Source organism: Podarcis erhardii (genome assembly GCF_964252035.2).
Source record: "Podarcis erhardii genome assembly, chromosome: 11".
In the NCBI taxonomy this organism is placed as follows: Eukaryota; Metazoa; Chordata; class Lepidosauria; order Squamata; family Lacertidae; genus Podarcis; species Podarcis erhardii.
Window position 1 is genome coordinate 22,481,191 of NC_138501.1, and position 15,703 is coordinate 22,496,893.

A 15,703-nucleotide genomic window follows, 5' to 3' on the forward strand; every position below is an offset into this window, starting at 1 on the left:
GCTGGCAGCGCGGAGCACGGGGCGCCCTTCGGAGGACGCCCCGTGCTCCACGCAGGTGTCCGCAAGCCTTGCGCACCCGGGGGATCTCCCCCCGGGAGTGCAAGGCTTGCGGGCGTCAGCTGGCAGCGCGGAGCACGGGGCGCCCTTCGGAGGCCACCCCGTGCTCCGCGCTGGTGTTGGCCAGCCTTGCGCACCCGGGGGATCTCCCCCCGGGAGCGCAAGGCTTGCGGGCGGCAGCTGGCAGCGCGGAGCACGGGGCACCCTTCGGAGGACACCCCGTGCTCCACGCAGGTGTCCGCAAGCCTTGTGCACCCGGGGGGCGCATGGGGCGCCCTGAAACAGAGGCTTCCCCATGCTGCGGACTGTAGCCTGCCGCCGGACGCGCGGGGCGCCCTGAAGCAGAGCGCCCCTCGCGCCAGGCAGACATGGGCCAGCCCCACAAGCTCGGGGGACAGCGGGGAGGCGCAGCACCGCCATCCCACTGTTCCCCGACCTGGTTTTTTTGGGGGGGAAATAAAGGAAAAAAAATTTTCCTTTATTTCCCCCCTCAAAAAAGTAGGTGCGTCCTATGGGACGGAGCGTCCTATGGGACGAAAAATACGGTACTTACTATTTCATAATAAAGTAATTATAAAATACTTTCTTTGTGTTTATTTGATTCCTATTAAAGAGAGTTACTTTATATATAGTCAATATAGGCACAGAGTTAATTTTTTAAACATTTTCTGATGGTGGTGTGCCTCGAGATTTTTTTCATGAAACAAGTGTGCCTTTGCCCAAAAAAGGTTGGGAAACACTGACCTAATGATACTTGGTGGTAAGGACAGCTGCTTAGTTAGGATGGCAATTCAATTGGAACACCTTCAGGTAACTTCCTGGTGCTGAGGTCTCTGGAGATGTCTTGGGTTTCACACTGGGTTCGATCTCCTCAAAAAGTACATGGGTTCCTGCTTAATTCTGTACCCTTCTGTTACACATCTCAGGCTACAAATATGCTTCGTTCAGTCTGAATCCTGTAGATAGGGGTAACAAACACGGTTCTCTCCATCAGCTTCAGCTAGCATGGCCAATGGTCGTCCAGCAATATTTGGAGAGCACCATGTTTGCTACCTCTTACATAGATCCTACACTTCAACAGACACCTGTCTGGGCACTATATAACCACATATTCTTGGATTCAGTTCCTATCACGGAAACAAGTACCCACTTCCATTCTCACTGCTGTCCAAACTCAAGCTCTTCATGTATTAAAAAAATAGAATGCAGGATTCAATAGACAGATCCGCGTTACTGGTGGGTGGGGAATTTAGTAACATTCATGTTTTAATATTTGCTAATTTAACAAGTTCCATTTAGAATAGTTATAGATACGAAGTTACAGATTTTGCGTTTGAATGCTTGTCTGCTAGAAATGTTACTGAGCACAATTCAAAGTGTTGGTGCTGACCTCTAAAGCCCTAAATGGCCTCAGCCCAGTATACCTGAAGGAGCTTCTGCACCCACATTGTTCTGCCTGGATATTGAGGTCCAGCTCCGAGGGCCTTCTGGCAGTTCCCTCACTGCGAGAAGTTAAGCTGCAGGGAACCAGGCAGAGGGCCTTCTTGGTAATGGCGCCCGCCCTGTGGAACGCCCTCCCATCAGATGTCAAGGAAATAAACAACTATCTGACTTTTAGAAGACATCTGAAGGCAGCACTGTTTAGGGAAGTTTTTCTTGTTTGATGTTGTATTGCTTTATTATTATTATTATCATTATTATTATTATTATCATTATCATTATTATTATTATTATTATTACAATGGTACCTCGGGTTACAGACGCTTCAGGTTACAGACTCCGCTAACCCAGAACTTTGGGTTAAGAACTTTGCTTCAGGATGAGAACAGAAATAGCGCAGCGGCAGCAGCGGGAGGCCCCATTAGCTAAAGTGGTGCTTCAGGTTAAGAACAGTTTCAGGTTAAGAACGGACCTCCAGAACGAATTAAGTTCTTAACCCGAGGTACCACTGTATTCTGTTGGGAGCTGCCCAGAGTGGCTGGGAAAACCCAGCCAGATGGGTGGGGAATGAATGAATGAATAGATAAATAATAATAATTATTATTTATAAGTTATGTATTATTTTTTGTTTCAGTGAATTTAATTATCAACAGAACACCAATTTTTTAAGAAACAGATTTTCTTAAACCTGTTTATACTGTGATAGCTAGAGAAGTTTGTCACCGATGCCTGCTCCAAGAAAATGTCTCACTGACGAAGCAGTCCCTCTCAAAGGAACCATGTAGAGTTTCCTGCACGTAGCCACCTTTTCTCAGAAGATGTTAATGTTACTAAATGGGCATCGGCGGGGGGGGGGGGATGTTTTTATTCATCAAATGGAACTTGGCCGATGTATCTAAATTATCATTGTCATGTTCTGTCAGATGCATTGCAGTAAATCTTCATTAGAGATAAAATATTATGGCTAATATAGCACGGCAGTTAAGAGACAGAGACTGCTGTCTTACCACAGCAGATGCTGCTGGGGCTGCAACTTTCCTCATCCCTGATTGGCTATGCTGTCAGGGGCTGATGGGAGATGCGAGTCCAAGGGCTTCTCATCCCCGCTATGCACACGTCTAATTGAATTCAGCACAGATTACACTGCAACTTCAAGTTGTGCCATCTGCAATGAATTCGACAGGAGGCCTCGTAGCAAAGCACTCCTCTCCAGCCTCAGTCTCTCATCTATAAAATGGGCATAATTATGACCTACTTCGGAAGGTTTGCAATAATGGTTGTAGACTTTTAATATATATAAAACACTTTGAACACTCCAAAGGGCTTTACAAATGCCAAGTGTGGAGACTGCGTGTTCATGCTATGGTAACCAGGACTGTACTTTATGATTGGGGAAGGAAATGTGCAAAAATAAAATTATTTCTATGCAAGTTGAGACACAGGTTTCCTCTTAGCTCTGACAATGTTTTATTTGAGTACATACCCTGAAGTTTGGATATACAGGCCAGATTTTTCTTTAAAAACCAACGATTGATTTTTATACATGTAATGCAAATTTAGTTTTAGGTTTTTAAGTTTTGCTTTTTAAAAAAGAAAAAAAAATATGTCATGTAACAAAACATCTTCCATCTTTCATACAAAATAACACTTTGGTTTCCTTTTCCTCCCCACTGCTAGTAGAAAGCAGTGATAAAACTTTGCACTGTATTCAGTGGTTTGAGGTATTGGCTTACAAAAAGTTGCATACAAAGACCCATTCCCCTCTCCCACCTCAATGCAAAAATTCCAAAGTACACTCTGACAGCTAATGCTCTGCGAACACTTTATTACACAAATTACATTCAGCTTCTGAAAATAGTGTTCTAACAGTATAACCATCTAAAAATAAGACATCCTGGAAACACACAAATTCTCGAGGAAGAAGAAAAACCATTTTAAATAGAGGCTTTAAAAATCTTTCCCTCAAAGCAACAGAATGCTAGTGATTTTTCTTTAAAAAATAGGAGTTTTAGCAGCTTTGTTTCATTGTGGCACTAAATTCTCTCTGTTCTGTGATAGGTTAAGGGCATTGAACGTGAAAAGGCACAAAAGAAAAAATTGGAACTGAAAAAATGTTTTCTTAAAGCAGAGGCTGGGACTTATTTACAAATATAGAGAAGGTCCCTAACTGAAATGAGCAGATACTACTACTTTCAAAATCATTACTGCAATTAAAATGGGATTGTTCTGCTTTATTAAAAGGTTCACAGAAGACAATGGCACTGATATGAAATGGTCACACTCTAAAACCAAACTGAAGCCAAAGGGAGGGGGCGAATTGTGTACAGTCGCACAAAGGACTAGTACAGTTTACAATTAAATACACAAAATCTTAAAACGTGCTAAATCCGGCAATCTTTGTAGAGTCATACAAGGTAGAAATCAAAGGCCAATTTCAGGAAGATGGAGGTATCGCTGGAGGGTGAGGAACAGCATCTTCCTCTTCTGAATCTGTGGCATCGTCCTCATCTTTTTCTTGGTCGCTCCCTTCTGTACTAAGTCGGTCAAATCCTTTTCGACTGTAGCCTGCGCGGCTTGCAAAGAAGTTCCCAAGATTGAGGCCTCCGCCACCTTTTCCTGAAAGCAGAAACGCACTTGAAGAAAGTGTTCAATGTGCCCATTATTCTCACAAGTTGCTACTTTGGATCATAATGCTTTTTGATTTCCTAAGATGGCAGCTGTGCTCGTTCAAGAACAGCAACTTCTTAGAAAACCTGTTGAGGTCAGTATAAAGTGACTCACGGAATAAGTCCTCTGATCTGCCTGTTGGAATCAGCTGATATCTTCAGTTCTGTACATTTCCCCCATCATGCCTTCCCTTGAGAGGCGTGACATAGTCACAATACAGGATTGGCTTTCTTAACTATAATAGCCTCCATCTTCTTCTCTGACCCCCCCCTTTAAAGTTAGCTCAGGGATTATTTTGAACTTCGGCTGAGAGAAATAATTGCAGTCATTATTTTTCTTCATTATATAAAGGGAAGATTTGCAGAAGATCAATTTCTTAGTATTGTTCTGTGTCTCTAGGAACCCTCTTGTGTTCCTCATCAAACCAAATCAGCCGCTCCCCAAGGCTTTACATGGTAGATAAGGGGAAGACTCAACACTATCACTACAGCATTCTCCTAAGGAATAGCTGCCAAATTCATTAGCAGAGGACAGACAATTTGTACTAGGCAGGAGGCAGGCAGGCATTTAACATCTAATGAAGAGAATCAATGCAATGCTCACTTGCTAGATACATCTGGGAATATCTCACACAAGAGCCCATAAACACAGAGAGCATATACTTTCATGGATCTTTTATTAAAAATAAAAAAACATTTATTTTTATTCTTTCATGGGTCTCTGACTTCTTAGGAGTGTAACACCAGATTGTAAATGAAGGACTATGTCCCAATTGGCTGTAAAACCAGCTTATGAAAGATTCTCACAATAGACATCATGTTCAAGTCTCGTACGAGGAGTGGAAATGATGTGGTGTCGCTACAGTGCCCGGACTATTTCCTGCCCTCATCCTTGGTCTTTGCTTTCCCTTTACTCACCTCTAAATTTGCCCAGGATTCCCCCTGAACTTGAATCAAGTTTATGTTCGGCATCAGCTATAAAAATGAGACATATTGCTACATCAGGAGCAAGCACCCTCAAGCAGAATTATATTATCAACACACCAGAAAATAAAGCAGGATTTGTGCAAATCAAGCTATGTGGAAGAGAAATGGAAATGAAATGGCAAAGTCTCTGTTGGGCCTTGGTGGTTTTGCTGTGTTTGCAGCTGAAAAGTAACAGCACTATTTGTAAATGATTCTGTTCTGCCGCTGACTATTAGAATTTTACTTTCACATATCACCCGAGACTGTAAAAGACGTGGATCTGGATTTGTCCCACTGAGAAAATGAATTAAGTTCTAAAAGTGACTTCCCTTAAAATTACTTCTTTATTTTTTAAAACATATGTTTATTAAAGATTTGTTGGTTTATGTGCAATGTTTATGTGCAATGTAACTTTTTTCAAGTTACATTTTCTATAAAAGCCCTCATTAAATCTATAATAAACTAGACAAACTTAGTGAAACCAAGCTAGCCTTTCAAAGCATTAAGTCAAAACATTAATTCAAATATTTCCAACAAGGTTTACTTTTGAAAAGTCATATCCATAGGGAAAAACTACATAGTAGCACTTGTTTGGAAACACCGTGTGTTGCACTGTTTATATATTGAGCTATATCCTACTTGCAGAATTGCTTCTGGTATTTATAAAATGTTCCCCATGTGAAAACTACCTAAGCTTACAGGAGCTAAAAACTAGGGCAAATCCAAGTTATTGCAGATGAACATGGGGCAAGCACACTAAATAGTCTCTGAAGCGCCCCCCTCAAAGAAAACCCACTGCAATTTTTGTACCATTTTGAACTATTTCTGTTCATTGTTTCTTGGCAGCTGCTTTGACAGTTTTTAAACAACAAATAAGAATTTTTCCTGATGTGTTCCAGCTAACCTGGAGTTTTCAAGATGCTGTTGAACTACAACTCCCATCAGTCCCAGCCAACACAGCCAATAGTCAGGGATGATGAGAGCTGTACTTTTAACAGCATCCGGAGGACCCCAGGTTAGCCACCTTTGTAACAGGGGCCATGAAGCCAACATAGCATGACAGTGTAGCTGATCAGATCTGGATAAGTGACAATATCAAAAAGAGCAAGGCAATGCACTCTGCCCTCATCCTGAATGGGCCAAAATGCAGAACAGGTGCAAGTTCCACCTGAGATAATGTGAGAAGTCCCCTCCATTATTTACATATTATTAGCAAATGCATGTAATAAGGCCCTTCAGCGAGTCTTTAGTAAAGTCAAACAGCTTTTCAGTGGTGGTGGTGGTAGATTTTGAGTGGACACCTTTAAAGGAAGCTCTTTCCTCTCCTTCCTCCTCTATTCTGCTCTAAACCAATTCCTCATTATGAACGAGAAGGGAAAGGCCACGGAAAGTTGATGCAGAGTGTAGAAATGGCAGATGGGAGAAGGGTTAAGCATGCCTTCTTCCTGTCCCTTCTGCACTCAAAATCCCACTTGAAGGTTTCCTTGCAATTATTGCATGGCTTTGTTTTCAGAGTTAGCTGACGGATAGGTCTTAACACTTGGTCTTTACTCTGAACCGATAAAATGCTGCTGCTGCTGAACATACATCTATGATAGGTAAGTTAATGGGTGATGTTACTCTGGGCTATTTGCAAGCATTAAATTATAGAAATTTAAGAAAAGGAAGCAAAGGGTTATTTGTTTTAGCACATATAGAAGGAATTCCACATCAAGGGAGGCCCAGATGGATTCTAAAGAGTAAGTTGGAGACATCCAAAGGAGAGAGATCTTATTCAGAGCCAGCACAAAAGACAGCAAGACCACTCCGTAATTGGCTGTGCTTTCTTCAGCTACCATTTTTAACATCCCAATCTTTATGAACTTACAAAGTAAAAAAAAACAAAACACTGCCCCCTGCTAAAGTACTGCAAGAAAATTTAATCCGAACAGAGAAAGGAACATAAAAAGCCACTTTCCAAAACCAAGAAAGCCAGAGATACAGGGATCATGGCACATCTTACTTTTGTCTGCTCAGATTTGACTGCTGCACAGTAGTGGGGAAATAAGCATCTCACACAGTTTTATTGTGCTGTTTCCATGAAGGTTTTGGACACGAGAAAGGATTGTTGTTACCAATTTAAGAGTTAGCTAATTACCTCCATAGATTCTTGTCTTTCTCCACCGGATAAATACTGCAATTGCCAAAAGGACGACGATTGGAATAATTAGAAGCGTCGTAATAAGGACAACAGAAACTCCGGTGCTGGCCTGCTGGACCACAGGGTGCTTTTCTTCTTTCTTTAACAATTCCTTTGACATGGGTTTGTTTGTCAGTCTGGCTTCTATGACAGCCTCTGCTTCTTTAAGAAAAGAAGGAGATTGAACAAATATGAGGTTTTTCACGCTGTGCATATGGACTCCACGGGAACGCGGAAGTTCACTTCATAACATGTATTAAAAAATGAAAAAAAGAAATGTGAATTTCTGTTTAAGGAGGATGGCACTGATCACCAATGGCCAAGAGTCAGTAGGCAGAGCTCAGAGCTTCTTTGGAGCAGCTGCCACCCTCTGCCTTACAGACAACCTACTCCGGGACTTGTGTTCTCACTTGCCCTTATTTCCCCTACCATGGTGGAGCGGAAACCAGAGGAACTGTGGGCACCACCCTACTGGGCCTGGACCAAGGACTGCCTCATCTGGGACTCAACAAGGCCCCAAACCCATTCTGCAAACCTTTCCAGGCCCCTCCCAGTTACCATAGGAAACATACCAAAGGGCATAAATGCAGGGCTCACAGCTTTGAGGCATCCTGATGGGCTTGTGACATTGACCTCCCAGCAGGCATGCCAGCTCCAGGGAGCCAAGGCTCTTTGAGCCCCCTCAACCTTTTTTAAAGGGGGCCAGGGGCTCCCATTGTTGAGGCTGAACGCCGAGCCAAGCGCAGTGATGTCAGGACATTGTGTGACTTCAGGACGTTGTGTCGGGCCCCCTCAGTGTTCTTCTGAAGATGGCGCCTCTGCCTCCCAGCTGGTGGGGAAGGGCCCAGACTAGCAGAGTCCTCCAAAGGCAGGGAAGGGGCTGGCCACCATTCTGAGTTCCTGGTCTTGGGTACGATGTCTGCCCACCCTCTGGGAAGAGTAGGCAACAAAAGTACCTCCTCAGATCAGGCAAAGCTCTGCGCTCTGGCTCCGCTAGTGAACCAGAACGGCTTTACCCACTCAGTGCAATATCCTCTGCAGCCTCTTCTCTAGATGCAAAGGGAAAAAAACTTCTTTTGCGCCAGGTGGTAAAAAGCAGACTGAGCCACAACTACCGCCCAAAGGAGCACCTCTGTCTTTCCCTCAGGTGGCTTTGGACCAACTGCTCAGGCTTTTTGGCTGGAAATAGGCCGCAAAATGGGACGTGGGTGGCGCTGTGGGTTAAACCACAGAGCCTAGGACTTGCCGATCAGAAGGTCGGTGGTTCGAATCCCCACAACAGGGTGAGCTCCCATTGCTCGGTCCCTGCTCCTGCAAACCTAGCAGTTCAAAAGCACTTCAAAGTGCAAGTAGATAAATAGGCGGGAAGGTAAACGGCGTTTCTGTGCACTGCTCTGGTTCGCAGGAAGCGTCTTAGTCATGATGGCCACATGACCCGGAAGCTGTATGCCGGCACCCTTGGCCAGTAAAGCGAGATGAGTGCCGCAACCCCAGAGTCGGCCACGACTGGACCTAATGGTCAGGGGTCCCTTTACCTTTAGGCTGCAAAAGGTCCTAATCTCAATTATGTGAAGTCCCCTGGGAAAGTCCCTAACTAATCCTTAAGAGGGGAAGGGATAACAAAGATGAGCAGGGAGGGAAAGAGAATAAAGGGTAAAAGTAAAATTAAATAGCTCCAATAAAAGGGTCAGGTTTCAGGAGTCTGAACAGCCCCCCTGCCAATTCGCTCACAAACAGAGACAGTCTAGGAGGCAGGGGGGCAGCAGATCTTCCAACAAAGCTCAGAGCTCTGTCCGCTGACTCCTGCAGAAGTTGTCATCTCCACTAGTCACTGCCACCTGGAAGCCTCCTGTAAAACAATAATTAGCAGCAAGAGCAAAGATGCTGAAAGATTGGTCGCCATAGAAGGAAAGAAACAGGAATTATAACTTTCAAATGAAAGACAAGCAAAACAGACCACGCTGCAATCAACTGCATGTGCTTTCATGTGCATCATGTCTTATAGGACTAGCAACTTCTAGATCACTTTTTAATAGATGTGACCACACACACACACACATACCCTCCTCCCAGGCAGTCATTGACTTTTGCAGTTGCTACGCATGGGCAAATGCGGTTTGTGTGAAGGAGTTCAATATATGATGGACTCCATAGTCAAGGCTCATTGAGCAAGCCAAATTTCAACACCTGGAGGAAAAGCTATTTGTCTAAATTCATTATTTGTGTGCCAAAAGAATCGTATGGCTTATTTATCCTCACGACAATTTTGCAACGTTAAGGTCCCTCAACAATCCAATTTTTATAAGTGAGTTTTCAACTACCCGGTGAGTTCACGGATAAAATGGAATTTCGAAGCTCATTGTTGCAAAAGGGCTGCTTTGGCAACTCTCATCTTGGCATGATAATTCCAGAAGGTGGCCTTTGGCTGCCACAGCTGGGCAAGGCAGGAACTGCCAAATCTCACAAGATGTCTGTCCTCGTGAGATTTCAGCACTGCCATGCTTGTGTGCTAATGCAGTTTCTTGACAAGGCTGATTTGGGGGGGGGGGGAGGGAAAGCTTTGGAAAAAGATGTTGCTTGGTAACTTTCAAATGCAGTCAACTCATCAGTAGCAGTCCGTGGGATGGTGTTGCTCGGCTCTGGCTTCCCAGTGCCCAGTATCACTGCCAGTTACCAAGATACGAGAGTAAGAAGCAGGGAGCTGGGTGCCGTGTGCGCTCATAAGACTGGCTTCGCAGCTGAAGCCACAACACACTGAGCTCCCTCTACCTCGCCTATCTCCCTCTCAGTAACTGTCTCACTAACCATAATCATAATCATAATCATAATCATAATCATAATCATAATTTATTATTTGTACCCCGCCCATCTGGCTGGGTTTCCCCAGCCACTCTGGGCGGCTTCCATAGAAACCAAAAATACACTAAAATATCACAGATTAAGATGTCTTCTGAATGTCAGGTAGATGTTTATCGCTTTGACATCTGCTGGGAGGGCGGGCGCCACTACCGAGAAGGCCCTCTGCCTGGTTCCCTGTAGCTTGGCTTCTCGCAATGAGGGAACTGCCAGAAGGCCCTCGGCGCTGGACCTCAGCGTCCGGGCAGAACGATGGGGGTGGAGACGCTCCTTCAGGTATACTACTACACTACTACAGCCAACACTGGTTGCAAAGAGTGTTCATCCACAAGGCCCAATTCTCAGACTCTTTTTCATTTACTATCATTAATCTATCCTGAATCTTTTCAATATAATTGGAGCATTTACAAAGCTACCTTGTAAAGTTGCAAATGATTGTACAGTCGTACCTTGGTTTTTGAACAGCTTAGTTTTTGAATGTTTTGGCTCCTGAACGCCGCAAGTCTGGACTGTTTCAATTTGCAAATGTTCTTTGCAATCCGAACGTCCGACGGGGCTTCCGTGGCTTCTAATTGGCTGCAGGAGCTTCCTGCAGCCAATCAGAAGCTGCACTTTGGTTTCTTTCTTTTTTCAAGTTTTTTTTATTGATTTTCACAAAATTATAAACAAACAAACAAACAAAAATCATAACCTTATTAAAATTACACTTATTAACATTGTTAAGTGACTTCCTCGCTTCCCCTTGGTTGAATTTCTTATTGATTTTAACATATAAATTATAAAATGTACCACAAAACTTAGCACTTATACAATCTTTTTTAGACTTCCATCAGCACCTCTGATGATCCACCGTTTTAACCACTTCTTATGCATTTCTTAACTTTATATTGCCTTTACATCTCTTACAAATCATCCTTCCCCTTCTCCATTTTTGCAATACTTCCAATAATACTCCTCACAAAACTTCTTGCAAACCTACAAACATCATCTGATCTTCACAAATACTTTTCAAATAGTCCGTAAATTTACTCCAGTCTTCTGTGAATTTATGGTTCCGCCGGTTTCGAATCCTTCCTGTTAGTTTATCTAGTTCTGCATAGTCCATTAACTTCATTCTCCATTCTTCAATCGTCGGGCTGCACTTTGGTTTCTGAACGTTTTGGAAGTTGAACGGACTTCCAGAAAGGATTCCATTCGACTTCCAAGGTACGACTGTATTGTTAAGAAAACAAACCACTTTTAAGTTGTAGGGGATTTAGAGAAATGGTAGCTGGCACCTCCAGCATCATCTCTCCCACATTCCCCATTGGCAGTACTCAAAATTCTTGTTTCAAGTGTAAATGTACTTTGAACACGTCCTCACTCTTCTCACTGGGAGGTAGGAGACATTAAGTTGTTTTGGGTGGGAGGCATTTTGGTTTCTCTGCTTTAAATTGCATGTATGTGTGTTGTTTGCAACTATGTTAATTAGCTTGTATGTACATTCAGAGGTGGATTTAGGACAGCACGATTGGTTCCCCCACTCAGGGCACTGAACCAAGAGGTCACCATCCTGCCTCCTTCCCCAAGACCAGTAAGTGCTTGCTTCGGGAAGGAGGCATGAGGCCAAATTTTGGCATGATTTTACCAAGATTCAACCTTGTGTACATTGATATCTGAAAGCATGGCCCATTTTTTAAATCATTAAAACATTAAAGAGATTCAGACTTTCTTTTCTTGCCTTGTTAAAGAAGCCCATAAATAGGAACTCCTAAGATCATTGCTGTCAGTTGCCTGAGCTCTAACTTCCTTAGCATAAGGAGACTCGCCATAACTCTTAGTGCTTTCGTATTTAGAAATAACAAATACAACTGAAAAATCTTGACAAGTATTAAAGTTTTAATTTGCTTACACAAGTGCTTTCCAGACAGCTATTTGTACATAGAAACCATAGTGACTATTAAGTTGAGGAAGATCCCCAAAACATATTTTATCTTGTTTATAGTAATACAAGGCCATCACATTTTCCCCCAAGGCAGTCAAACTGAGACAAGGCTAACCTTTTATTTCCTGTACCTCAATCCCAGCCTTCTTGACAGACCGATGCTCCATTTCTGCAACACACACACAAAAAAACAGTTTAAAGCCCTTGTGATGTGTGTGATTCATAGAGGTTGTAATGGCCACCATTTGTGACACACAATTGCCTTTACAAGCCTGCACTACTTAGAAGATTAGCAGGGCTGGTCTTAATTGGCAATATATGCAAAATCTATGGGACACAGTAGCTAAGTACTCTCTCTCAAAACTCAAAGGGTTTTCTGCCTTTGTAACCAGTACAGTAACCTCAGGATTAAGTATGACTTGCGCCCAAACCAATCTCTTAAAATGGGGGTGAAACTGGATTCGGATACTGGGGCAGATCCAGAATTGGCCCACCCACCACAGGCCACCTGAGATGTCATGATGGCTTCATCTCTAGGTATGCTCCTGATTCTTCCTTTGCAGCCACAGCTTCAGAATCAGCGCTGAATGAAAGCCCCACTTTTGGCAGGGATCTGCTCCATTAGGGAGCTCCTAAGACGAGCCAGTTCCAGCAGGGCTTGCATTCAGTGCTGGATTTAAATTGTGCTGAATTCAGAGGGAAAATGGGGAATGCATTCTAAGGCTCCTGGTTGTTTCTTCTGCAACTGATGCTTTACCGTCCCACATGCCATATCACACGTGGGGCAGGTGGGTATGTATGGCTGGTGGCTTTGCAGGCCTAATTTGATCTGTGGGCCAGATCTTCCCCATCCCTCAGTTAAAGCACCATCTTTCTTAGATGGGTACACTTCACCACATCTGAAAATTCTGCATCAAGGCAGCCTGTGCTCAAGATATATTTATGAACATCATGGAAACCAAAACCTGCCCCTCATTTGCACAATATATTCCCAGTTAAATACTTTCGCATAGGCTTGCATGGTGGATGGCTTGGAAGAAATGGCTCAGCTTTGCAGAGCACAGACACTGTCCACTGAAGATGAGACTTAGTGGCATTTTGATTCCAAGGCTTTGGTTGGCAACACCCCAGCATTCAAAAACCTCTAGTTAACATCAGATCCTAAAAAGACTATGCAAGAACACTTACATATTATGGCGCTATCAATATATTTGGGAAAGCTGCAGATAACATCGTTGCTGCTCCATTCCTTTAGACATTAAGATTTATTACCTTGATACATCCTTATTCTTCCCATTGTTGCTGAAGACTACACTCTTAATCATACAAGAAGCCTTTTGCTTTTTAAAGCCACTAAACCGAGCGAATTGAATGAGAATGGCAAAGATGCTCATCTAGGGGGATTACTGAAGAGACAGACAAGAAGTTACTGTCATAATGCAGGAGTAGAGAAACTTCTTTGGCCAGATTATTTTATCTCCCATGGGCAAAATGTGACAGGTGGGCAGGGAGCTGGGACGCGGGTGGCGCTGAGGGTAAAACCTCAGCGCCTAGGACTTGCCGATCGTGTGGTCAGCGGTTCGAATCCCCGCGGCGGGGTGAGCTCCCGTCTTTCGGTCCCAGCTCCTGCCCACCTAGCAGTTCGAAAGCACCCCTAAGTGCAAGTAGATAAATAGGTACCACTTTCTAGCGGGAAGGTAAATGGCATTTTCGTGTGCTGTGCTGGTGCTGGCTCGCCAGAGCAGCTTCGAAAAGAAAAGAAAAAAATGTGACAGGTGGGCAGTAACCTAACATCTCTATGATGTTAGGTGATGCCATGCTTTGAAGTTCCAATCGTTAGGACTTCAAAGCACAGAGCAGCACTGTTTGAAAGCCTCTGCTGGGGTGCCTGAACTGAGCAGAAATTTATTCCTGTTCAGCAGCTGACTAAGTCCTGCTGCCTTGGCTTTGCAATCCTGTCCCCTCCTGGAGACAGGTGCATGCAGCCAAAGCAGGATGCATACCTGTCCATCACCTGGTGTCACCAGTGATGTCACCAGATGGGCAGATATGGCTTGGGAAAAATTGCTTTGTAGACTAAACTGGACGCCTTGGTGTGCCAAGACTGGCTTACAGGTTGGAGCTTCCCCACCTATGTCAAAAGGGATGGAATCATGTGACAAGTGCTGAATTATCTTATGCGTATTTACATTTGTGTGTGTTCACACAGTGAACAGAGGAAAATATGGGACCTGTAAACTGCATGTGCCGCTAAGCTAAGGGATGGGACCAGTTCTTGGGAACAACAGGACCAACCCTTATTTCTGAATGTCAGTCAGTCAATTTATGGCTTTATTGCTGCAAACATAGGACAAAACAGAATTGTTCATGGAATTGTGGCATGTTTTACACCATCCTCTACCAAGAGCTGTTTTCCAAAACCTTAGTCTTAGTGAGAAAGCTGAAGTTGTGGGTATTCCTTTGCAGAGGAAATAATCAGTTTTCTGTGGTACCAAACCAGCCACAGAGATTCCTAGACACTTCAGTCAGGAGCACCTGTATGGCAGAGGCAAGTGACCATTGCTCAGCAGCTCACCTGAGGCATAGCTACTGAATCCACCCTTGAAAAGGAAGAGGGGAGGGAATAAGGAGTGCACAGACAAGCAAATGACCAACCGCCAGCAGTCAGAGGTAGGTGGGATGGGAAGGGACACAATTCTGTATTTGGGGTGATAGATGACACTTCAGAATGGAATGGTAGTGGCCCTAAAGTGATTGTGTCTTATTATTTTATGCAGGCAGGCCTGGGAATCCTTCTGAATCAAAAACAGAGCAGAAATAAAGTACAGTGGTGCCTCGCAAGACAAAATTAATTCGTTCCGCAAGTTTTTTCGTCTTGCGATTTTTTCGTCTTGCGAAGCACAGACTTTGGAAAAGCTTCAAAAATCACCAAAGTCTTCAAAAACCTCAAAAAAGGCTACCACACCGCATGCTATGAGTTGCTCCTCGAAGTGAATGCACGGTTTTAAGAAAAAGGAAACAAACTTGCAAGACAAAGGAAACAAACTTGCAAGACGTTTTCGTCTTGCGAAGCAAGCCCATAGGGAAATCCGTCTTGCGAAGAAACTCAAAAAACGAAAAACTCTTTCGTTTTGCGAGTTTTTCGTCTTGTGAGGCATTCGTCTTGTGAGGTACCACTGTAAATGGCATATAAACCATGCATATCATAGCAAGCAGTTGCATTTGTGGCTCTAAATGTTGCAAATGGGAAGCAAGTTTACTCTGCAATTTGTACTTAAAATATATAAATCTCATCTGGCTTTGTTTCATTCTGATTGGTGGTGTTATTCTTTGTTTTATTGTTTTTATTGTGGTTGTATTCTGCCTCAGATGCTTTTTTGGGTACGAGATTGTAAAACAAACTTGGGGGAACCCCCGCCCCCAATAAATAGTATACAACAGAACTGTCGAACAATTTGAGAGTTTATACCTTTAAAAAGAACAGAGCTACTGAAGGGCTTTCAAACGTCAGCCAAGAAGGTTTAATGACCAAGTGGCAGCAAATGTTCCAGCGGGAGCAACATATTTAGGCTAACAAGATGTGAAAGTGGCTTAGGAGAGTGAAAATTTAGTTAT

General features: G+C 43.6%; 2 protein-coding genes across 8 annotated transcripts in view; one reads left to right on the forward strand and one right to left on the reverse strand.

Moving 5' to 3' along the window:
• The window catches only part of GIN1 (gypsy retrotransposon integrase 1), a 36,395-nt gene extending 21,469 nt beyond the window's left edge, over window positions 1–14,926 (forward strand). The window contains exon 9 of the mRNA XM_081880494.1: window positions 14,555–14,926. The gene's annotated coding sequence lies outside the window, so the exon portion shown is untranslated. The remainder of the gene's footprint in view (window positions 1–14,554) is intronic.
• PAM (peptidylglycine alpha-amidating monooxygenase) overlaps window positions 3,303–15,703 on the reverse strand; it is a 125,442-nt gene continuing 113,041 nt past the window's right edge. For 3 of the 7 annotated variants that reach the window (XM_081880382.1, XM_081880387.1, XM_081880383.1), the window contains 4 exons: window positions 12,204–12,257; window positions 7,267–7,470; window positions 5,082–5,138; window positions 3,303–4,113 (listed from right to left, as the gene is read on the reverse strand). In XM_081880382.1, coding sequence (XP_081736508.1) covers window positions 3,932–4,113; window positions 5,082–5,138; window positions 7,267–7,470; window positions 12,204–12,257 — 497 coding nt within the window. In that variant the 3' untranslated portion in view covers window positions 3,303–3,931. The remainder of the gene's footprint in view (window positions 4,114–5,081; window positions 5,139–7,266; window positions 7,471–12,203; window positions 12,258–15,703) is intronic. The other 4 variants (XM_081880386.1, XM_081880388.1, XM_081880384.1 and 1 more) reach the window with 3 other exon arrangements.